Genomic DNA, 25390 nt, shown 5'->3' with positions numbered 1-25390 from the left:
GACAGGGTGGTTTGGTCGCTCGCCCTGTCTTGTCAGCCTGGATCTGAAATGTCTCAACTTGTTGAGACTCTGAATTGGACTTGATTTGATTGAATTGGAAAAGTATAAAAAAAAAAAATTTTCTGTATCTGGACACGGACTGCTTCAGTATTTGCTGAGTCACAAATGGTACAGAACATTATGCAATCATCAGCGAACATCCCCACCCTAACTTATTATGGAAGGAAGGTCACAGAAGAAGCAACTGAAGATGGTTAGGCCTAGATTACATACTTAAATTCTGGACAGGGCATTCAACTTAGAACTAAGACACAAGAGCAAAATGACATGATTGGATGCAAGTTTAAGGATTAATTAAAATAATCCAATACTTTTAACAGTGTAAAAAGAGTGATTTTTCCTGTAAAGTACTGGAACAAACACTAAATAAATTAAGTGGCAGTATTAAAACTTAATTAGTTTCATGTGAGCTAAGTAAATTGTGAGTCTAGTAGCTGCATCAACTATTTCTGAAATTAGATATTCCAACACACTGAAATATTCAAATGTTGGATACGTGAAATTTTAAAGTAGTTTTTCCAAGCTAAATGTGCATTCAACAATAATTAGATGTCATGGATCGTGCACTTACAGGCATAAACAGTACATACCAAGGCACTAACATTTCTCATTCAAATTTACTGTTGAGCATCATCGTGTAGTTGCATACCTTGGCCACTAGTTGGCTCAGTGGAGAAAGATTCAAGGTCTCTCTCCCTATACACATTTATATTATACACATTTTCTCTGCAATGTTGCCAGCACCTCACTCCATCAATGGCTGAAACCCTCATCCAGGTCTTTGTCATCTCCAGAATTTTATATGTTCTGATGCTCTCCTGTATGACCTCTCATCCTCCACCCTCAACTTCAGCTTATCCAACATTCTTTTGTCTGTATCTTATTCTACTCAAATCCAGCTCACTCATCATCCATATCCTTGCTGACCCATATTGACTCCAAATCTTTCAACACTTCAAAATTTAAAATTCTTAACCTAATGTTGAAAGCCTTTCATGGATTATGGGCAGCAGGGTGGCACAATGGTTAGCATTGCTGCCTCACAGCGCCAGGGACACAGGTTCAATTCTGGCCTTGAGTGACTGTCTATGTGCAGTTTGCATGTTTGCCCCGTGTCAGTGTGGGCTTCCTCTGGGTGTTCCAGTTTCCTGCCACAGTCAAAAGATGTGCAAGTTAGATGAATTGGCCATGCTAAATTGTCCCTGAGAGTGCAAAGATGTGTAGGTTAGATGGATTAGCCATGGTAAATGCGTGAGGTTACAGTAATAGGACAGGGGAAAGAGGGCCTGGGTAAACTACTCTGTCAGAGAGTTGGTGCAGACTCGATGGGTTGAATGGCCCTGTCTGTGCCCTGTTTGAGAGCACATTTCCACTCCATCTGACGAAGGAGCAGCGCTCCGAAAGCTAATGGTATTTGCTACCAAATAAACCTGTTGGACTTTAACCTGGTGTTGTTAAAACTCTTACTTAGTAAATTAAACCATATTTTAAAATCACACAATGGCTACAGAACAGAAGGCGGCCATTTGGCCTGTCACACTGGCATTCTGAAACAGCAGTTCAGCCAAACCCAGTCCCCCATCCTTTCCCCATAACCTACAATTTAAAAAAAAAAAATCTGCTGCTTATCCAATTCCCTTTTGAAAGCCACCACTGAATCTATCTCCACCCCTTTCTCAGATAGTGCATTTCAGATCCCAGCCTCTATCCTTAACTCTTTGGAAGTACTTCACTGGCTAAAATTGTAATATATTTAGGAATAAGATCAAGTTATTTCATAATTGCCTCAATTGATGTAACCATAATACCAAATAGCGACTATTTTAATAACCAAAGCCATAGTTGCAAGTTCACGCCAAATGCTTTAATCTATGAATGCCAAGGTGATCCAGTTGAAAAAGAGAGTGCATTTTGATGCTAAAACTGAAAAGTAGAAAACAGCTTTGTTGTGCACCACTAATTATTAGTGCAACTACAATTTTAATCACTCCTTATACAAATTAAGCATCAGTGTGAGGCTAAGACTACATTGTACCGACACAAAATTTACATGTAAAAGCATTCCAAGTCAACTGAAGAACCAAATAGCTATTGAACAATTTCTGCTTAATGAACTCACCGATATTGCCAGCCAGTAACAAGATTAGTATATTTCATCAAGTATCCATATACATTCTCCATGTGATCACTGTAGGAAAGAGAATAAAGTTGTGACACATGAATCTATAGAACCAAAGAAACTAACACAACATCAGACCACCTTAGTCGTTCAAAGTATCAAGACAATATGACATACCAAATCTAGCCATTTTATTTCCTGCACACTGGAAAATTTCAGTATTAACTCTAGGAATTTGTGATATGATCTACCATTGATTTGGACAGGGGCATAGATGGGAGATTGGAGAAAGGCATAAAACAATTTAGATGAGTGGATGGGCATTTTGGGCATAAAAGTAATAAAAAGAAATATACTTCAAATGAAAAAAAAGTAGGACATTAAATTCTGGAAAAATACTGGAGCCATGAAAAAGCTCCAGTTCCAATTCACCAAAATGGTACCAAGGATATGATTAATTATGAGATACTTAAAACAACACTTACTGGGGGGAGGGAAAAGACTGAAAATTAATCTAACAGAAGTTTTGGAAAGGTTGAAAAGGGCAAAGAGTGAAAGATTATTTCTTCTAATCAGTGAATCTGTAACAAGGGGGAAAAAGTTTAAGATTAGTACTAGGAACAGAAAGAAGGTGGTTCGAAGCTTTTATACCACAAGAATACGAAGCATTGTACTATTGAATTTTGATTTGGTCAATCGAGTATTAGACATACACAGAAACCCACTGTAATTAAAAGTTTCCAAAACAAGCGTAAAAGAAGCATAATATAGACTGTATACTTTCCCCATTATTTTATATGTCATTTGTCAAACTCCAGATAGTTGAGGCACTGGTTGGCTTAGGGAGCTCCAAGTGCAGCTTGGGGACTGTGATTAAATCAAAGTCAATTATGTTTAGATTGGAATTAAGAATGTTATAAATCTGGCAGTCTTGAAACCACACTGGGATTTGAGTTTGATGAGTTCAACCAGAATCTGCAGTATGGCTAGGACAACACAGGCAAATACTTTTCCCAGGATGTTCAGCAGGTAGTTGTCTCGATAGCTGTTGCAATCACTGTAGTTGTCCTTATACAGGGTCATAATCTTCATTGTCTCAGACGTAACCTTGGCATCTTTTGGCAGGACAAGGTCACAAATTCAGAGATCCTGGAACGTGCTAATTTGCTAAGCCAAGGATATTTGAGCTGGCTTGACATGGACAACAAAACAAAGAACAAAGAACAATACAGCACAGGAACAGGCCCTTCGGCCCTCCAAGCCCGTACCGCTTCCTGGTCCAAACTAGACCATTCTTTTGTATCCCTCCATTCCCACTCCATTCATATGGCTATCTAGATAAGTCTTAAACGTTCCCAGTGTGTCCGCCTCCACCACCATGCCTGGCAGCGCATTCCAGGCCCCCACCACCCTCTGTGTAAAATATGTCCTTCTGATATCTGTGTTAAACCTCCCCCCCTTCACCTTGAACCTATGACCCCTCGTGAACATCACCACCGACCTGGGGAAAAGCTTCCCACCGTTCACCCTATCTATGCCTTTCAAAATTTTATACACCTCTACTAAGTCTCCCCTCATCCTCCGTCTTTCCAGGGAGAACAACCCCAGTTTACCCAATCTCTCCTCATAACTAAGCCCCTCCATACCAGGCAACATCCTGGTAAACCTCCTCTGTACTCTCTCCAAAGCCTCCACGTCCTTCTGGTAGTGTGGCGACCAGAACTGGACGCAGTATTCCAAATGCGGCCGAACCAACGTTCTATACATCTGCAACATCAGACCCCAACTTTTATACTCTATGCCCCGTCCTATAAAGGCAAGCATGCCATATGCCGTCTTCACCACCTTCTCCACCTGTGACGTCACCTTCAAGGATCTGTGGACTTGCACACCCAGGTCCCTCTGCGTATCTACACCCTTTATGGTTCTGCCATTTATCGTATAGCTCCTCCCTACATTATTTCTACCAAAATGCATCACTTCGCATTTATCAGGATTGAACTCCATCTGCCATTTCTTTGCCCAAATTTCCAGCCTATCTATATCCTTCTGTAGCTTCTGACAATGCTCCTCACTATCTGCAAGTCCTGCCAATTTTGTGTCGTCCGCAAACTTACTGAACACCACAGTTACACCTTCTTCCAGATCGTTTATATAAATCACAAACAGCAGAGGTCCCAATACAGAGCCCTGCGGGACACCACTAGTCATGATGTGGAGATGCCGGTGTTGGACTGGGGTAAGCACAGTAAGAAGTCTCACAACACCAGGTTAAAGTCCAACAGGTTTATTTGGTAGCAAATACCATAAGCGTTCAGACTAGTCACAGGCCTCCAGCCGGAAAAAGACCCTTCCACTACCACCCTCTGTCTTCTGTGACCAAGCCAGTTCTCCACCCATCTAGCCACCTCCCCCTTTTTCCCATGAGATCCAACCTTTTTTGGATGGATGGATGGATGATGGCTGTATACCCAAAGATTTTCTATGACGTGTGAACAGTCCACTGGGTCACAACCTCCTGGGCGTCCATACCTCCACTACAAGAATACCTATAAGCTGGATATGATAATGGTGGACATTGACACGGATAACTGGGAGACAGCTGCTGAGGGATGTGATCTCTGCAGGCTGTTTGGAAGAGGCCCGACAGAAACAAAAATCTCAACTGGCCAAGAGAGCCCAGAGAAAACAGAGACCAGAAAATTATGGCAGCGGAGACTGTCATGCCAGAGTGGGGTTCCTGAGCTACACCAGACAATGCTTAACAGAGTCAACCACCATGGTGCAAACAATCATTTTATGAGATGGAAGGTCGCCACCAGCAAGAATATGAAAAACAGCACAATATGAAAAACAGCACAATTTCAGTGCAGAGTTGGCAATGGCACAAACTTGATTGGCCAAATAGTTCTTTTTTAATCGTGCAATTGTATCGATTTTATTACTGCATTTCAAAATAAAAACCCACACACTTCAGTAACAAAACCCACGCATAATCCCAATGCATGCAGCAGATCACTAATTTGGCAAATGAACAAAATGCAAAATAGATAATTTCCATACAGTCTTGTTAATTCTTTCGCCATCTTTCTGATGAGATGGTAAATCAACATCCCATCTCCTGTCACTGATCAACATAGAAACCCTACAGTGCAGAAGGAGGCCATTCGGCCCATCGAGTCTGCACCGACCACAATCCCACCCAGGCTCTACCCCCACATATTTACCCGCTAATCCCTCTAACCTACGCATCCCAGGAATCTAAGGGACAATTTTTTACCTGGCCAATCAACCTAACCCGCACATCTTTGGACTGTGGGAGGAAACCGGAGCACCCGGAGGAAACCCACGCAGACACGAGGAGAATGTGCAAACTCTACACAGACAGTGACCCGAGCCGGGAATCGAACCCGGGACCCTGGAGCTGTGAAGCAGCAGTGCTAATCACATGTAACATCGCATGGCACTAAGCTGTAGAGAAACTAGGCAGTTATTCCCAGTGTCCTTACCTATATTTAGCCCACAATCAGCATCACAAAAAAAATGTGTCCTAAATTTTCTGATTAGCATTGGTCAGAACTGTTCTCACTGATGCTAATCACAGGAAAAATACACACTCACCTGCCAGCAGTTTTCAAGGTTAGACTTCCACAGCTGGCTGCTCCCTGAAGGCTCCATTGAAGAAAACCAGGCAGGCCTTGACGCAGCGCAGGAAAGGCCAAGCCATGCACTTTTTACAGCACTAGCTGCCATGTTCTGGGAAGTAAGAGTTTATATGTTGCTAAGCTTGTGTTAATTTTGGTATTTCTTGGTCTGTTTCACAGTAGAAAATTTGATTTTTAGTATCTAAAATTGTTTAAAATCCCACGGCCAGCATTTCTAAATCAAATTACTTGCAATTCTTTAAAAGACCCTGAGACGGAGAGAAAAAAACTCATGGGTTTAACGCTGCCTGGAGCAGTCATCCTCCAAAACTGCATAACCTCACTCCACTGACAGTGCAAATCCTCCATCACCTTGACCATGTGCACCCATGCCTTTCTTACTCCATCAATGTTCATGCATAGACACTCCAGCTGATATACGTAGAGTTTTGCAAATTTTATACTAGTTATGAAAAACTTTTAAGTAAATCCTTGTAAAAACCAGGGCAAGAATAGCATAAACAGCCGAAGTCTGTATGGTTCTGGACAATCACGGAGCAATCTGGTATAGGGGAAAACTGGCAATCCTGCGTGTATACCAGGGATGTGTTGCGGCAGGACTTCTACAGGGTCCCACGCTTACCTCTCGGGGTACTGCCGGTCTCCAACTATCTAGAGACTAGAAGGATCTGGGCCTAAAATTATCTTGCTGTTTGTGGGAACAGCTGAATGCAAACTGGCTGCCTCTTTTCCTACATTACAGCAGTGATTACAATTCAAAAGTACTAACTGTACAGCACTTAGTCCTGAGGTTATGAAAGGCACCAATATAAACGCTAGCTTAGGTTTCTTCTTTTGTCTAAAAATGTTTCTTCCATTTAAAGTAGATAAAGCATATCTCAGAATGGAAGAGGGCAAGAAAAATTACATGGCCAATTAATGTTGAATGCTTAACTTGCAGTAGCAGAAGCCAGGAAGTAACTCTCAGTTCCTGTAATGCATGAATGCCACAGTTTACATTTTTAAAAATGCAAACCTTTTACCAAGTTTACTGAAGTAACATGTGACTGACTCTTGGAATTGGTCGATGACTCACTGCTTGCAAATATTAATATTTGCATTTTCTAATAAGGAAGAACCTACAAAACCTAACTGGAGTTTCAACCTTGGTTTCCATAGTAACCAATGCTTCACTTAGAAGTCATGATTTTCAAGAAGGCAACGACAACTTTAAGGACTTACTGTACAAAGTGTCATGCCAGAGCATAAAATTCTGTTTAGTGGCCAGGGATCTCAAAATCATCCAGACCATGGGAACATCTCAGGATGGATCTATTTGTGCTTAAAGGGAACACATTCCTCATTGTTGACTGTTACTCCAGTTGGATTGAGTTTAAGCATCTTCATGGTCCCACCTTGGAAGCAGTCCTGACATTACTCAATTTATTTTTGCCACATGCAGAATTCCAGGCTTAGTTATTTCAGACAATGGCTCACAGTTGACAAAAATTGTTTTAAGCATTTCAAAGAAGCCTATGGGTTTGTCCACATGACTAGCTCAACCCAGATTCTCAGTAGCCAATGGGGATACCAAACAAGGAGTATGCAGGGTAAAGACTTTATTGAAGAAAAATGACAATATCAACTTAGCACTATTGAACTATCATATAGGGTGGCACGGTGGTTAGTACTGCTGCCTCAGTGCCAGGGACCCGGGTTCAATTCTGGCCTCGGGTCACTGTCTGTGTGGAGTTTGCACATTCTCCCCATATCTGCATGGGTTTTCTTCAGGTGCTCCAGTTTTCTCCCACACTCCAAAGTGTGCGGGTTAGGTTGATCGGCCATGCTAAATTGCCCGAGTGTCCTGAGATGCGTTGGTTAGAAGGATTACCGGGGTAAATACGAGGGGTTGTGTGGATAGAGCCTGGGTAGGATTGTTGTCGGTGCAGACGCGATGGGCCGGATGGCCTCCTTCTGCACTGTAGGGTTTCTATGATTTACATGGTTCATTCCACACTGCTTTAGAATGATCTTACTTGATGAGAACCCCCATTGGGAAGATGACTGTAGATTCAACTTTCTGCTTTTCCGCACATGTTTCTGCCGGTGTCTCAAAGCAGCAGAAATAGAGAGAATAAGAGAGGAGGAGGAAGAGTATCCTGCAAATCAAACCAGAAACTATAATCAATGCCATAGAGTTCACAAATTACCAGAACTCCAGGCAGGGGCGTCAGTATGGATATGTGGCCTAAAACAAAGGCCAGGTTTTGGAAATTACATATGTGCTGTTATCTTGTGGAGGCTGAAAATGGCACAGTGAGAAGAAACAGAAGCACACTCATCTCTCCAAGATGAAGACCAGCAATGGAATGGACCAGTTACCCAGAAGATCAGGAAGAAAAACTTGACATTCAACTGACATTCTCTGATAATTCACACACTACAGTGTTCAGGAGAGAATGGATCCACAGAGGGAGCTGGGAACAGGGTTGGGTAGATTGGTAAAACCACCACAATGGTAATCTTTATGAAACAGGGATGAAAGCAGAGATTTCGGGGGTGATGTAGGATAATGTAAATAATGTATTTAGTAGTCACAGAGATTTGGATGGGTTAGGGGTATGGAGAGATGTCGTGGAAAGGATTAATGCTAAATGTGTAAGTAGGCAGTCTACATCATTAGTGATGTAACATCAGATGACAACAGAACCTACTGAGTGATGATTCTATAAGAAGCCACGTGCTAAACCTTGTCTTATATATTTAATAAAAGGTAAAGTTTACCAACAACCTTGCCTCTAGCAGTCTCTTGCAACCCTAATCAAGGACAACCAAAGCTAAGGCCTCCACAATGATAACAGAGAATCAGGGGCACACAATATTTAGGCAATTAACATAAGCAAAATAACAATAATGATAAAAGAATAATGGCAATAAATAGTGAAAACCCCCAGAATCAGATGACTTCCATCACAGGATTATAGAGGAAGTGACAACATTGGAAGAATATAGTTGGGGTGTGTGCAAAGTTCTATCAATGCAGGAACTGTTCCTTTCAATTGAAAAAAATAAGCATGCCACTCCACCATGTAAGGAGAGAGGGAAGCCAGGGAATTAGAGGCCAGTTAGCCTAACACCTGCTGTTGGGAATTTATTACAATTTATTACTAAAGATAGAGCAATAGAACACCTTCAAATGTTTCAGTTAATCAGAAAGCCAGCATGGATTTGTAAACATAGAAGCACTGAAACATAGATTTTAGGAGCAGGAGTAGGCCATTCAGTCCTTTGTGCCTGCTCTACCATTCAATATGATCATGGCTGATCCTTGATCTCAATATCATATTCCCGCTTTCTCCCCATCCCCCTTGAATACATTCAGCAATGTGGCCTCCACACATTTCATTAACTGGTGTGCAAGGACACTTTGTACATCCACACTTCCCATTATATCACCATTTAGATAATACGCTTCCTTTCTGTTTTTCATACCGAAGCATATAACTTCACATTTAGCCAAATTGTACTGCATCTGCCATGTGTTTGCCCACTCACTCAACTTGTCTAAATTACCTTGAAGCCTCCTTGCGCCCTCCTCACAATTCCGTCCAGTTTTGTGTTGTCGGCAAACCTGAAATGTGACATTTGGTTCCCTCATCCAGGTTATTTATATACAATATGAACAGCTGGGGCCCCAAGCACTGATCTCTGCGGTAACCCACTAGTGTTTTAAAGTTTATTTATTAGTCACAAGTAAGCCTTACATTAACACTGCAATGAAGTTACTGCAAAATTCCCCGAGTCGCCACAGTCCCGTGCCTGTTCAGGTCAATGCACCTAACCAGCACATCTTTCAGAACGTGGGAGGCACCCGGAGGAAGCCCACACAGACACGGGGAGAACGTGCAAACTTCACACAGACAGTGACCCAAACAAGAAATCGAACACAGGTCCGTGGCTCTGTGAGGCAGCAGTGCTAACCACTGTGCCACCGTGCCTGCCTGCCACTTGAAAAATTACCCATTTATTTCTACTGTTTCCTGTCTGTCAACCAATTCACGATCCATGCCAATTCTACCCCTATTCCATAGGCTTTAATTTTGCAAACTCACCTCTTATGGACCTTCTCAAAAGCCTTCTGAATGTCCAAATACACATCCACTGGCTTTGATGATCTGCTCAGCTTTGACAAAGGGTCATCTGGACTCGAAACGTCTGCTCTTTTCTCTACTTAGATGCTGCCAGACCTGCTGAAATTTTCCAGCGTTTGCTCTTTTGGTTACACATCTACTGGTTCTCCCTCATCTATCCTATTAGTTACATCCTCAAAAAACTCCAGTAGATTTATTAAGCACGATATGCCTTCCATAAACCCATGCTGCCTTGTTTAATCCCTTTAATGCTTTCCAAATATTCTGTTATCACATCTTTTACAATAGACCTGAGCATCTTCTCAACTACTGATGTCAGGCTAATTGGTCTGTAAATCTCTCCTTTTTTCTCTTGCTCTCTTTTTAAATAGTGGATTTATATTTGCCCTCCTCCAATCTGTAGGAACTGCTCCAAAGTCTATCGAATTTTGCAAGATGACCAGCAATGCATTCAATATTTCCAGGGCCACTTCCTTTAATACTCTGGAACATAGATTGCTGGACCCTGATGATTTGTCCCCCTTTAACCCCATTAATTCCCCCAGCACCATGTTATTACTAATTCTGATTTCCTTCAATTCCACCCTCTCACTAGACTCTTGGTCCCCTAACATTTCTGGGAGGTTACTTGTGCCCTCTTTTGTGAAGACAGAACCAAAGTATATGTTCGATTCTTCCTCCATTTCTTTGTTCCCCTTTATAATTTCCCTAGCTTCTGACTGTAATTGTCTTTACTATACTTTTTCCCTTCACATACTTAAAAGAAGCTTTTATAGTCAGTTTCTATGTTCCCTGCAATTTTACTCATACTTTGTTTTCCCCTTCTTAATCTAATTTTTTGTCCCCTTTTGCTGAATTCGAAAATGTTCCTAATCCTCGTGTTTGCTGCCTTTTCTGGGAATTTTGTGTCTCCCCTCTTTGGATTTAATTTTTTTTCCCGAATTTACTTTGTAAGCCGCGGTTGAGCGACCTTTCCTCTTTTATTTTTGCGCCAGACAGAAATGAAAAATTGTTGTAATTCATGCATACGTTCTTTAAATATGAACCATTGGGCCCACCATACCCGACAAACCTGATGGCATTTTGTTTGAAGTGGTGACTGTAGTGAACAGGGGAATGTCTATGGATCTTATTTATATGGACATCCAGAAGGCATTTGATAAAGTTCTTATTAAGAGACTGTTAAATGAAGGTGAAACTCAGTGAAATGAAGGCAAATTCTTGGCCTGCTTAGGAAATTGACAGAATGGCAGAAAACAGAGTAGGGATAATGGGACAGGCACTCTAATTCGCAGGATCTAACCAGTGGCATTTCACAAGGATCTCTGACTCAGATGATGGAATAGAAAGCCACCTATCTAAGTTTGCTGATGACAAAGATTAGCTAGCGTTGTAAACAGTGTAGATTGACGCATTAAGTCAATGATTAAAAATGTGGCAAATTGATTTAAATATAGGCAATTGTGAGCTAGAAACAGTGGAGGTCAAAAGACAAGGTACCGCATGGTAGGCTGTTGCATAAGGTTAAATCTCATGTAATCCAGGGTAAGGTATCTGAATGGATACAAAATTGGCTTCCGTGGTTGTAGAGGGTTGTTTTTCAAACTGGAGGCCTGTGACCAGCGGTGTGCCTCAGGGATCAGTGCTGGGTCCACTGTTATTTGTCATTTATATCAATGATTTGGATGAGAATATAGGTGGCATGGTTAGTAAGTTTTCCCATGACACCAAGATTGGTGGCATAGTGGACAGTGAAGAAAGTTATCTCCGATTGCAACGGGATCTTGATCAATTGTGCCAGTGGGCTGACGAATGGCAGATGGAGTTTAATTTAGACAAATGCGAGGTGATGCATTTTGGTAGATTGAACCAGGGCAGGACTTACTCAGTTAATGGTAGGGCGTTGGGGAGAGTTACAGAACAAAGAGATCTAGGGGTACATGTTCATACCTTCTTGAAAGTGGAGTCACAGGTAGACAGTGGTGAAGAAGGCATTCGGCATGCTTGGTTTCATCGGTCAGAATATTGAATACAGGAGTTGGGACGTCTTGTTGAAGTTGTACAAGACATTGGTAAGGCCACACTTGGAATACTGTGTGCAGTTCTGGTCACCCTATTATAGAAAGAATATTATTAAACTAGAAAGAGTGCAGAAAAGGTTTACTAGGATGCTACCGGGACTTGATGGTTTGGATGGTTTGGGAAGGCTGGACAGACTGGGACTTTTTTCTCTGGAGCGTAGGAGGCTGAGGGGTGGCCTTATAGAGATCTATAAAATAATGAGGGACATAGATAAGGTAGATAGTCAATATCTTTTCCCAAAGGTAGGGGAGTCTAAAACTAGAGGGCATAGGTTTAAGGTGAAAGGGGAGAGATACTTATTGAAAGATGCTTATTAAAAGTGTCCAGAGGGGCAACTTTTTCACACACAGGGTGGTGAGTGTCTGGAACAAGCTGCCAGAGGTAGTAGAGGTGTGTACAATTTTGTCTTTTAAAAAGCATTTAGATAGTAACATGGATAAGATGGGTATAGAGGGATATGGGCCAAATGCGGGCAATTGGGATTAGCTTAGGGGTTTAAAAAAAAAAGGGCGGCATGAACAAGTTGGGCCAAAGGGCCTGTTTCCGGGGCTGTAAACCTCTATGACTCTATGACAGTTGGGTGGCCAGTTACATAGGTCTTAAAAATGCCATGAACAGTACAATATTAACCTAAAATGCTAACAAAATGCTTGCCTTTATAGTTAGAGGATGGAAAACAAAGAAAAAGTAGTTATGTCACAGCTATACAAAGTTCTGCTGTGCCCACACCTGGAGTACTGCAGCACTTCCAGGCACCACACCTTAAGAAGGGTATATTAGCCTTGTAGAGAGTGCAATATAGATTTATCAGAATGATACTTGGGCTTGACGGAAAAATTACAAAGGGAGATTACACAAACTAGGGTTGTATTTCCTGGAATTCAGAGCCTGGAGGGCTGATTTGATTGAAGTTAATATATTCAGCAATCAGATAGGGTAGATAGAGAAAAATTATTTCCACTGGTTGGAAAGCCCAGTGTTAATTGCATATTTGAGGATTTAATCATATTCAGGACTGGGTATTAATTGCTCCTATATATACACGGACAGATTGAAACTATGGTTGCAGGGTTGGGAGGTGCATGCTTGTAATGCACACTTCTGTAAGTAAAAGCTTGTGAGTGTGAAAAGGCTCCATTCAGTTCTGTCCTTCACAGCCTGGCTATCTAAATTGTAACATCTCGGCGGCGGGGTGGGGGTTCCCAATCATAGATTTTAAATCTGAGATTGATCGATTTTGGTTCAAACTTAACCTGGGATTTGGAGAAAAGACAGATCTACGGAGTGCATGATTTCATTGAAAGGTTGTCCTAGTTCAAATTCTACACAGTACAGATTAATGATTAGCAGCTGAAAAAGTTCCTCAAGATTACCAAAATTTGAAGCCTGATGTCGATGCAGATCACGACAGATCAATTTAACTTACAGAAACACTTTACTAGTACTCAAGTTAGGCCAACATAATGCTGAGGAAACACCCCAAAAAGTTGGGATTGCTAGTAGAGTCAACAGCTGTCTGGGGAGATGGGGGAGAAGGGAAAATGTGTGTTTCCTATATTGAAATATTGCTGCCATAAGCAAAACTAACAACTGGTCTGTGTTTGCAGAAGTTATGCAGTGTTGATAGTAATAATAGATTCAATTGCTTGCTATGTTAATCTCTGTAAATCAATTATGGAAGGGTTAGACTTGACAGAGTCTGCTTATTATACATGTGGCAACTTGGTTAAGCAATAGCATTCTTGACTCTGAATCAGTAGTGGGTTTAAACACCATTAGAGATTTAGAATACAACCCGAGTTAGCATTTTTATGCTATACTGAGGAAGAGCTGAATTGGCAGGTGAGTTGATTTTGGAAGAAATATTAAACTTAGGCCTTGTTTGCCTGTTAAGGTGGGATTAAAAAAAAATGATTCCATGATGCGGTTTAAGGAAAAGCAGGGAAGTTCTGGTACCCTGGCCAAGATTTATTCCTCAACTGTAACCATCAAAAGCTACTAACTGGTCACTTATTTTGTTTCCTGGCCGTGGGACTTTGCTGAGCACATAGCTGACTGCCACATTTGCTTGTACAACCATTGTCAATCGTCAAAAAAAATAATTAATTGTCCAGAAGCAGTGAAAGACAGGATGTAAACACTATACTGTAACCTCTGCTGAACATCAGCGAAGGACAGCCTTAATGTACTTTATGAATAATTAGCCATGGATTCATCATCAAGACACATACAACTTGTGTGAAATACAAAAATATGTACAGCTATGAAACTGCACCCTAGCATGGGACTCGATCGGTTTACACCCTACCAAAAACAGAATGTTGTCTTTATCTCTAATCACCGTCTCCTATCTATCTAATTGTCAATCCATATCACAATGTTACTTACATTCCACCTATCACCAATTTTTAAAAAAGTGAACTGTTTATGGGACTAGCAGAATAGCTGCCAGTTTTACTAGACATTGAAACTTAGACTTGTACCTCATAAATGCAAACGGTTTAACTTAAATTGTTAACTAGCTGCTGCAGGAAGCAATTATTCATTATTGTCTTATTAGGCTGTTATCAGGCTGTTCCCAAATAAGTAGTTTAGGATATCACCAAAAATCTTGGTGCAAAAACCAACCCCATTTTTTTTTCAGCCCCAAAAATCATGGCCTGTAAATTCCTGATCCCCCAGCGTCGTATTTAGGGTATCTCAATGATGCCCTGGGGAATCCATCTAGGAAGTTTCCACAAAAGGATTTACCCAGCAATTGTCCAGAAGGGCTAACTTCTCCTGGACAATTGCAATTGGGAACCATCCAAAGTGATTTAAATCATTAATTTCAGATTGTTCTGCCAGTTTTACCCTGATAGTTACTCTGAAAAAGAGTTAGAAGGAAAAAAAGCATTTCTAACTTGAGAGTAACTATTAAAAAACCCAGACTGAACCTTGCAGTAGGCATGCTGCACACCCATGACCCCCACCCCCCCTCCCCCGCCCCAACCCCAGGGATCGATCCCCCCACACTACCCCCAATCCGGACACCCCAGGGAGATATACGCACACGTGTACACAGAAAAATTGCAGAACCCAGTAGTACAGATGGTCTGGGTGTCCTGGTACATGAGTGACATAGTTAGTATGCAGATTAGGAAGTGAAATGGAATGTTGGCATTTATTGCAAGGGGAATGGAATATAAAACTAGGGACGTTTTACTGCAGCTGTACAGGGCCTTGCTGAGACCACAGCTAGAGAACTGTGTTCAGTTTTTGTCTCCTTCTTTGAAAAGCATATAATGGTGTTAGAAACAATTCAGAAAAGATTCACTCAACTCAATCCTGGAATGAAGGGCTTACCTGAAGAAGAAAAGTGGGCCGATACCCACTGGAGTTTAGATGAACAAGAAGTGATCTTACTGAAATAAGTAAGATCTTGAGGGGACTTGATAGAGTGCATACACGGAGGATGTTTCTTCTCGTGAGGCAAACATAATTTAAGAATAAGAGGTCTCCCTTTTAAGGCAGAAATTAGGATAATTTGTTTTCTCTTAGAGGGTCGTTAGTTGGTAGAATTCTCTTCCCCAGAAAGTTATGGGGGCTGGGTCTTTAAATTTATTCAAGGCTGAGTTGGATAGATTTTTGATTGATAAAGGAATTGAAAGGTCATGAGGGACAGTCGGGAAAGTGGAATAGAGATCACAGCCAGATCAGCAATGATATTAGTGAATGGTGGAGCAGGCTCCAGGGCCAAGTAGCCTACTCCTGCTCTCAAGTTTTACGTTCCTTTGGGAGGATCGAGGCTTCAAGGGTCAACTAGTACACTGACATACGTGATATTTGTAAGTCTAGAAGATCAAAGGAAAGAAAACGTGAAACCATATTAAAAGGATGTTATTACAAGCTTCAAGACTCCTAGCTGATTAGATTCAAAGCTCTCCTCAATCTTACACCTCCCCATCTCTGTAATCTCCTCTTGCCCTACAAAAATATCTGTGTTTCTCCAATTCTGGTCTCCTTAGCATCCCTGACTTGATCCACTTGGCCATGTCTTCAGCTGCCAAGTCGCTAAACCTTGTAAATGCCTCCCTAAACCACTCTGCCTTTGTGCTTCTCTTTCCTCCTTTTAGGTATTCCTTAAAACCTACATCTTTGACTATACTTTCGGTCATCTTCTCCAATATCTCCTACTGTGACTTGGTGCTAAATTTTGTTTGAAGACACCCCTATGAAGAACCTTGGGAGGTTTTACTACATTAAAGGCACCATACAAACATCAGTTGCTGCTGCTGTTGTTAGATATCTAATTTGTTCTTTTGATCTCACTGGTATAATTGATGGTTACATTCTAATGTTAGCATTTGAGCAACAATCCAGTGGAAAACCAAACTGTATAAATTTCATTTGAATGTTTGAATTACATTGTCTCCCCCCTTCACCACCAGGTAAAAAATTCAAAAGAGTACAAGATAATCCACATATTTTTCTGACCCATAATAATTCAGAAAAACCAGAAAGGTCCACCACAAAACCAATGAAAGAAAAATCTAAACGCTATTTTCTGGACTGGCAGCACATTTTTTCATTTCTGCTGATACAGTGAAACAATCTGCTGTTTATCACTTCCCTCATTATATAATGAGGATGGTATTAAAGGATTTACGGAATAAAGTGAACACAAAAGGATTACTGCTTCACTGTGTATTGACTACATAGAGGTTTCCTGGAGATAAAATATGTGATTTCACAGATTCAGTTTTAGGTTCACAATTGCATCATAATTCACTGCACAGAGCCATAGTGATATTGTCACTGGACTAGTAACCCAGGTTCAAATCCTGCCATGGCAGGATGATGAAACTGGAATTCAATACAAATCTAGATTTAAAAGTCTCATGATGACCATGAAACTATTGTTGACTGTTGTAAAAACCCATCTGGTTCACTAATGTCCTTTAGGGAAGGAAATCTACCACCCTTACCCAGTCTGGCCTACATGTGACTTCGGATAAACAACAATACGGTTGACTCTCAAATGCCCTCTAAATAGGAGGGCAACTAGGGATGAGCAATAAATAATCCAACCAGCGACACTTGCATCCCGTAAATGAATACAATAATAAAATGGCATATTCTCTAACGTTTCAGCTGCACTTGAGGATTTGTACTGCATGTGACTACAAATGAGAATGGCAGCAGCAAACTATTACCCACAGGATTTCACAAAGAGATCAAGAGTTCAACCACACAGTTGCATACTGTACATCATTATCTTAAACCAGAGAGCCATCAGCTTACGGAAATCAATCTGCGGAACATTGTTTATGTTTACAGTGACCAGTCTGTGCAGTTCATATAATTTATTCAATTTTTAATTCCTCCAAGGTTTCATTATCACCACATTATACAAAAGGTTCATCATTTTAATAATCAATCAATACTATTATACCATAAATATTTTCAGCTGCCACAGTGGGACATCTTTAAGCAGGAGGAAAATTCTGACATCTGAACAAATCTAGAATTCAGCAGATTGAGAGAGAAACATGCCTCTTGATTTAGGAGTAGATCGATTTCTGATACGAAAGTACTATATAAATGAATGTTGTTGTCATTATTATGCAACAGGGCCTCATACTCTTTAGTCCTGGTAGCATTTTACCTGCACCTCATCCAAATTATTAACATTTAAGGCAAAGTATTGAGCCCCGGTAAAGATCAGGAGAGAATATCACTTTTCACATCTTGCTAACCGGGCCAAGTGTTAGATTTGGTTGTGGGAGAGCACTTTGGAGATAGTGACCGCAATTCGGTGTCTTTTGTTATTGCAATGGAGAGGGATAGGGCCATATAGCAGGGCAAGGTTTACAATTGGGGGAGAGGTAATTATGATGTGATTAGGCAAGAATTAGGGGGCATAAGTTGGGAACAGAAACTGTCAGGGCAAGGAACTAATGAAAAGTGGAATTATTTCAAGGAACAAATACTGGGTGTCCTTGAAGGGTATGAGCCTGTCAGGCAGGGAGGAAATGGCCGAGTGAGGGAACCATGGTTCACGAAAGAGGTGGAATGTCTTGTGAAAAGGAAGAGGGAAGCTTATGTAGGGATGAGGAAACAAGGTTCAGATGGCTCGATTGAGGGTTACAAGTTAGCAAGGAATGAGCTGAAAAAGGGGCTTAGGAGAGCTAGGAGGGGGCATGAGAAGTCCTTGGCAGGTCGGATCAAGGAAAACCCCAAGGCTTTTTACTCTTATGTGAGGAATAAAAGAATGACCAGGGTGAGGTTAGGGCCGGTCAAGGACAGTAGTGGGAACTTGTGTATGGAGTCAGTGGAGATAGGCGAGGTGATGAATGAATACTTTTCTTCAGTGTTCACCAAGGAGAGGGGCCATGTTTTTGAGGAAGAGAAGGTGTTACAGGCGAATAGGCTGGAGGAAATAGATGTTCGGAGGGAAGATGTCCTGGCAGTTTTGAATAAACTGAAGGTCGATAAGTCCCCTGGGCCTGATGAAATATATCCTAGGATTCTTTGGGAGGCAAGGGATGAGATTGCAGAGCCTTTGGCTTTGATCTTTGGGTCCTCATTGTCCACGGGGATGGTGCCAGAGGACTGGAGAATGGCGAATATTGTTCCTCTGTTTAAGAAAGGGAATAGAAATGACCCTGGTAATTATAGACCGGTTAGTCTGACTTCGGTGGTTGGTAAATTGATGGAAAAGGTCCTTAGGGATGGGATTTACGACCATTTAGAAAGATGCGGATTAATCCGGGATAGTCAGCATGGATTCGTGAAGGCAAGTCGTGCCTCACAAATTTGATAGAATTTTTGAGGAGGTAACTAAGTGTGTTGATGAAGGTAGGGCAGTTGATGTCATATACATGGATTTTAGTAAGGCGTTTGATAAGGTCCCCCATGGTTGGCTTATGATGAAAGTGAGGAGGTGTGGGATAGAGGGAAAGTTGGCCGATTGGATAGGTAACTGGCTGTCTGATCGAAGACAGAGGGCGGTGGTGGATGGAAAATTTTTGGACTGGAGGCAGGTTGCTAGCGGAGTGCCACAGGGATCAGTGCTTGGTCCTCTGCTCTTTGTGATTTTTATTAATGACTTAGAGGAGGGGGCTGAAGGATGGATCAGTAAATTTGCTGATGACACCAAGATTGGTGGAATAGTGGATGAGGTGGAGGGCTGTTGTAGGCTGCAAAGAGACAGATAGGATGCAAAGCTGGGCTGAAAAATGGCAAATGGAGTTTAACCCTGATAAATGTGAGGTGATTCATTTTGGTAGAACTAACTTAAATGTGGATTACAGGGTCAAAGGTAGGGTTCTGAAGACTGTGGAGGAACAGAGATCTTGGGGTCCATATCCACAGATCTCTAAAGGTTGCCACTCAAGTGGATAGAGTTGTGAAGAAGGCCTATCGTGTGCTAGCTTTTATTAACAGGGGGTTGGAGTTTAAGAGCCGTGGGGTTGTGCTGCAACTGGACAGGACCTTGGTGAGACCATATTTGGAATATTGTGTGCAGTTCTGGTCACCTCACTATAAGAAGGATGTGGAAGCGCTGGAAAGAGTGCAGAGGAGATTTACCAGGATGCTGCCTGGTTTGGAGGGTAGGTCTTATGAGGAAAGGTTGAGGGAGCTAGGGCTGTTCTCTCTGGAGCGGAGGAGGCTGAGGGGAGACTTAATAGAGGTTTATAAAATGATGAAGGGGATAGATAGAGTGAACGTTCAAAGACTATTTCCTCGGGTGGATGGAGCTATTACAAGGGGGCATAACTATAGGGTTCGTGGTGGGAGATATAGGAAGGATATCAGAGGTAGGTTCTTTACGCAGAGTGGTTGGGGTGTGGAATGGACTGCCTGCAGTGATAGTGGAGTCAGACACTTTAGGAACATTTAAGCGGTTATTGGATAGGCACATGGAGCACACCAGGATGATAGGGAGTGGGATAGCTTGATCTTGGTTTCAGATAAAGTTCGGCACAACATCGTGGTAAATATATAAATGATTTGGAAGAAGGTGTAACTGGTGTTATCAGCAAGTTTGCGGATGACACGAAGATGGCTGGACTTGCGGATAGCGAAGAGCATTGTCGGGCAATACAGCAGGATATAGATAGGCTGGAAAATTGGGCGGAGAGGTGGCAGATGGAATTTAATCCAGATAAATGCGAAGTGATGCATTTTGGAAGAAATAATATAGGGAGGAGTTATACAATAAATGGCAGAGTCATCAGGAGTATAGAAACACAGAGGGACCTAGGTGTGCAAGTCCACAAATCCTTGAAGGTGGCAACACAGGTGGAGAAGGTGGTGAAGAAGGCATATGGTATGCTTGCCTTTATAGGACGGGGTATAGAGTATAAAAGCTGGAGTCTAATGATGCAGCTGTATAGAACGCTGGTTAGGCCACATTTGGAGTACTGCACCCAGTTCTGGTCGCCGCACTACCAGAAGGACGTGGAGGCGTTCGAGAGAGTGCAGAGAAGGTTAACCAGGATGTTGCCTGGTATGGAGGGTCTTAGCTATGAGGAGAGATTGGGTAAACTGGGGTTGTTCTCCCTGGAAAGACGGAGAATGAGGGGAGATCTAATAGAGGTGTACAAGATTATGAAGGGGATAGATAGGGTGAACAGTGGGAAGCTTTTTCCCAGGTCGGAGGTGACGATCACGAGGGGTCACTGGCTCAAGGTGAGAGGGGCGAAGTATAACTCAGATATCAGAGGGATGTTTTTTACACAGAGGGTGGTGGGGGCCTGGAATGCACTGCCAAGTAGGGTGGTGGAGGCAGGCACGCTGACATCGTTTAAGACTTACCTGGATAGTCACATGAGCAGCCTGGGAATGGAGGGATACAAACGATTGGTCTAGTTGGACCAAGGAGCGGCACAGGCGTAGAGGGCCGAAGGGCCTGTTTCCTGTGCTGTACTGTTCTTTGTTCTTGTTCTTTGAAGGGCCTGTTCTGTGCTGTACTGTTCTATGTTCTATGTTCTAATCAAAGAATGCTCAATTCCTGTCTTCCAACTAACTGCCAACCATAAAGTTAGTGCACCAAGTTGAAACTTTGGGGGTGAATCTCTCATCGCGACGCGCAAATTTCGTGGCGGGTTGGCAGATGCGCGTGTCGGCCATTTTGCAGGGTTCACGCATACGTTCCTGAGGCATGCGCGTCTCCCAGAGCCAGAGAAGAGCTGCAGTCGGGACCACGCTGGAAACAGGCGGGAAGAGAGGTAAGTAATTTATCTATTTTTTAATGCATTTTAAATCTATTTTAAATGTGATTATTGGGCCCGGCACGGAACTTGCCAGGCCCGATAGCATCTCCCACTCCGCCAGGAGTATTTCACTCCGACAGGGTTTAGAGTAGCTCCCCACGCCTGGGGAACTAGCAGGAGACCCCGCTGGAGTGAAGGGGGGGGCAAGCGTGATCCCCCAGGGGATTGGGCAGCAGGAGGTGGTGCCCCCTTGACATGGGCACCCTGGCAGTGCCAACTTGTGCCCCCTGGCATTGCCCAAAGGACAAAGTGCCCATGCCCAGGGAGCCCTGGAAGGGCAGCACTGCGGGAGTCCCGGGCTGGCCAGCAAACAGGGAGATTGACAGATTGGGGCCACTGCACATGCGCAGAGTTCCGGAACGGTCTGCCTCTGGCATGAATAGCCCCACCCCTGGGTTTTTAATAAGATTCACGATTGTGACCTCTGCATTGCACAGAGTGGGAAGATTCGAGTCTGAAGCTGCACTGAGAAAAGTCGTGATTTAGACCAGTTTTCTCACCAATTCAGCACTTTTGGGAGAATCTCCCTTTATTTCTTGCCATTTATCCTTCTCATGTGCCTTCTTTCCAGATAGATAACATCCACAGGCCTAGCCACCATGCTGGTGGATTAGTCAGGCATGACTCACTCTTCATAAATATATGCTAACTCCCTCTGATCGGCTTAAACTGGTCCACGAGTTCAGTCATTCTGTCTGACAATAGATTCCAGTAACTTCCTCACAACTGACGTTAAATTAACAGTATATAATCATCTGGTTTCTCCCTCCCTGAATAATGGTGCGGCATTTGCAACTTTATAATCCAGCAAATTACAGGCATTATTGGGTCCAGCAAGACCAGTTTGTTACAAGGTGCATTTAAAGTGGAATAACGCCCTATTAGTGGCAATCCAAAATGGCTTACCGGGGATGGGCAAGTGACTTGGTGGATCTCCTTGTGTGATGAGAAAGCTGGCATTCACTATAAAACAGGATAGCATTTCTTCATAAAAATTTGGAAGGTCTGCAGATCTGGCAGCATCTGTAGGGAGAGAAAACAGAGTTAACGCTTCCAGTCTGTTTGGCTCTTTGTCATTCTGATTGAAGAGCCAAACGGACTCAAAACGTTAACTTTGTTTCTCTCCCTGAAGATGCTACCAGACCTGCTGAGTTTTCCAGCATTCTCTGTTTGTTTCAGCTCCCAGCATCTGCAGTACTTTGCTTATTTTAGCATTTCTTCATCATCTTTTGTGACCCTTCATTCATTTGCGAGAGGTTTGTAGTGCTGGGGAATTAACATTTTCCATTTCAAAACATCTACTGTCAGGATTAAGCACTCGCAGTCAGGTACAACAGGCAGAATAAAGCATCCTCCATGTCCATTAAAACTCCTGTACCACCTAGAGTGACATTCTCCTACTTTCCACAAAATGGCTTAATCACAGAGATTGAGGGTGTTCAGCTTTTTGCAACCTGGAGACTGATATTCATTAAGGCCAGTCAGGATTCAGCACGATTGTTCAGAAATACAAATGTCCCCGTACACAAAAATCACCGTAGACAAAATTCACAAGATGTAACAATCAAGCACATGCAAAAGTCCACATTTACAAAATAAAGTGAGACCCTCATGTACTAAAAATCATCATATGGATACATATCTAGACTGCCCAGCACAAAAAAGGTTCCACACACAAAAATAATCAAGACAACTCATCAACAAAAAAAAAAAGATTTTCCCCACAGCCTTCACTCAGTACCAATCCCCCTTCATCCCCAAATCCCTCTCATCTGAAGCTTGAAAACTGGTTCAGTATATTGGGGTCTCAACTATAACTGAGCCAGGGTGATAGGCCACCTCTCTACAGTTCTGAACAAGTCATATTGAACTCAAAACGCAAACTCGATTCCACTCTCCATAGATACTACCAGGCCTGCTAACTTTTCCGTCACTTTCTGTTTTTATTTCAAATCTCCAGCATCCACACTATTTTGATTTCAGTTATTCTATTTTACCAGTCAGTAAGCAATACCAGCAAAAGCTACTTTGTCAACTGCTCTTCTTGAAGTTAGGTATAAATCAAGGTTACCTCTCTTCTAAAGAATCTTAAGAACACCAAGTTGTTACTGATCTTGTTAATTTTTGATAAGACTTTTCAAGATGCCCTTGTACAAATTGTAAGCCAGCAATTAGTCACAATTGAAACTCCTCCCCAAGAATAAATGAGTAATGTAACTGAATACAAGATTGAGTTTAAAAAAATCATAGTGCTGGCCAAATTATACTCATTAATGATTTAAAATGAAAACTATATACACCCTCAATGCAGAAAATAGAACTTCTCAAACTGCTTCCCACGCAAGGAAAATCAGATGCTAAAGGAGAGATATAGAAAGCTGACCAAAAAACTAGTTAAACTGTTGAACCTACCATATATTAAGTTGATCTTTCCCTACACCCTAGCTTTGACAGTAACACTGTATTCTGCACCCTCTTGTTTCCTTCCCTATGTACGGTATGTATGTTAATCACAGAGATTGAGGATGTTCAGTTTTTTGCAACCTGGAGACTGACACTCATTAAGGCCAGTCAGAATTCGGCATGAATGTTCAGAAATACAAATGTCCCCGTACACAAACAGTATGCTTGTCTGTATAGTGTGCAAGAACGGTATGCTTTGTCTGTATAGTGTGCAAGAAAATACTTTTCACTGTATCCCAATGCACGTGGCAATAATAAATTTAATCAAAAACTGTTGGATGTTAAGTCAGCATCTTAAAAGAACAAGGGATGGTAAAGAAATTACGGGAGGGAATATTCCACAACAATAGAAGCTGGACAGCTAAAAGCACAGCCACTGATGATAGCCTGAAGGGTAAAGCATGGCCTTAAAGAGTTGGAGTGTTCAAGGGTTGGGAAGTTGTGAATTTGAATAGCTTGGAGACAGAAAGCAGTAAAGTCATGAAGAAACTTAAATACAAATTTTACATCTGGGATGAAAATGGGCCAGCGAGGAGAGAAGTAGTGGGAAACAATGTTCCCCTAAACTGCCTGGCCCCACAGCAATGCAGAAGCTCTCATGCAAGTGGAATACAGGTCAACCCCTTTAAGATAACACACGTGCATGACCATGCAAAAAAACATACATTTGAATGAGTAGGCTGCACGCAGCAAAATAAATAGAGAGCGTGTTGATGGGCAAGTCATACTTGCTGAAGAATAGCAGAGTGTTGAATAAAATGCAATGGAAGAAGGGTGGAGGACGGAAAGAGCAATGGAATATGCGAGCCTGAAAGTTATAAAGACATGAATGAGGGTAAGAACAGCAGGTGGACTCAGGTCATGGTAACAGCAGGGGGTGAAGACAGGTGCAGCTATGGAGGGATATTTTAATTAAAAATCATTAGCTCAGTTGGCTATATAGCTGGTTTGTGATGCAGAGCAACGACAACAGTGCGGGTTCAATTCCCGTCCCAGCTGAAGTTATTCATAAAGGCCCACCTTCTCAACCTTGCCTGAGGTGTGGTGATCCTTAGGTTAAATCATCAGCAGTCAGCTCTCCTCCTCAAAGAGGAGAGCAGCATTTGAGACAATGTGACTTTACACTTTGCAGGTTCTGTTGGAGGAGCCTTGGTGAGTTGCTGCAGTGTACCATGTATATGGTAAATGCTACTGTCACTATGTGTTGTTTGAGGAGACAGTGAATGTTGAAGATAGTGGATGATGTGCCGATCAGGCGGGCTGCCATGTCCTGGCTGGTATAGAGCTTCTTGAGCATTGTTGGAGCTGTACAGTCAAGTGGAGAATATTCCATCAAACTCCTGAATTGTATCTTGGAGATGTTGCTTTGGTGCATTGGGGCAGTCAAGAGACGAGTTACTCACCACTGAATTCCCATCCTTTGACCTGCTCTTGTAGCCAAGTATTTATATGGTTGGCTCAATTCAGTTTCTGGTAAATATAAACTCCCAGGTGGTTGATTCAGTGATGGTGATACCAATGAATGTCAAGGGAAAATGGTTAGATTCTCAATTGTTGGAAATGGTCATTGCTCAGTACTTTAGTGGCAATTAACATTTGTGCCTCACATCA

The 25390-nt window shown here is 42.2% G+C and overlaps 1 protein-coding gene across 7 annotated transcripts in view; it reads right to left on the bottom strand.

Annotated features, from left to right (window-relative positions):
- The window catches only part of osbpl11 (oxysterol binding protein-like 11), a 98550-nt gene that overhangs the window by 65777 nt on the left and 7383 nt on the right, over positions 1–25390 (bottom strand). For 4 of the 7 annotated variants that reach the window (XR_013499518.1, XR_013499519.1, XM_078228187.1 and 1 more), the window contains exon 2: positions 2180–2248. Coding sequence is in view for 4 of the 7 variants with exons in the window: in XM_078228187.1 (XP_078084313.1) it covers positions 2180–2248 (69 nt within the window). In the remaining 3 variants the exon portion in view is untranslated. Of the gene's footprint in view, positions 1–2179; positions 2249–5800; positions 5936–25390 lie in introns of those variants that run through there. The other 3 variants (XR_013499520.1, XM_078228188.1, XM_078228186.1) reach the window with 2 other exon arrangements.

The sequence above is a fragment of the Mustelus asterias genome, chromosome 14 (assembly GCF_964213995.1).
Source record: "Mustelus asterias chromosome 14, sMusAst1.hap1.1, whole genome shotgun sequence".
NCBI classification, from domain to species: domain Eukaryota; kingdom Metazoa; phylum Chordata; class Chondrichthyes; order Carcharhiniformes; family Triakidae; genus Mustelus; species Mustelus asterias.
This window is presented reverse-complemented; position numbering and strand designations above follow the sequence as displayed.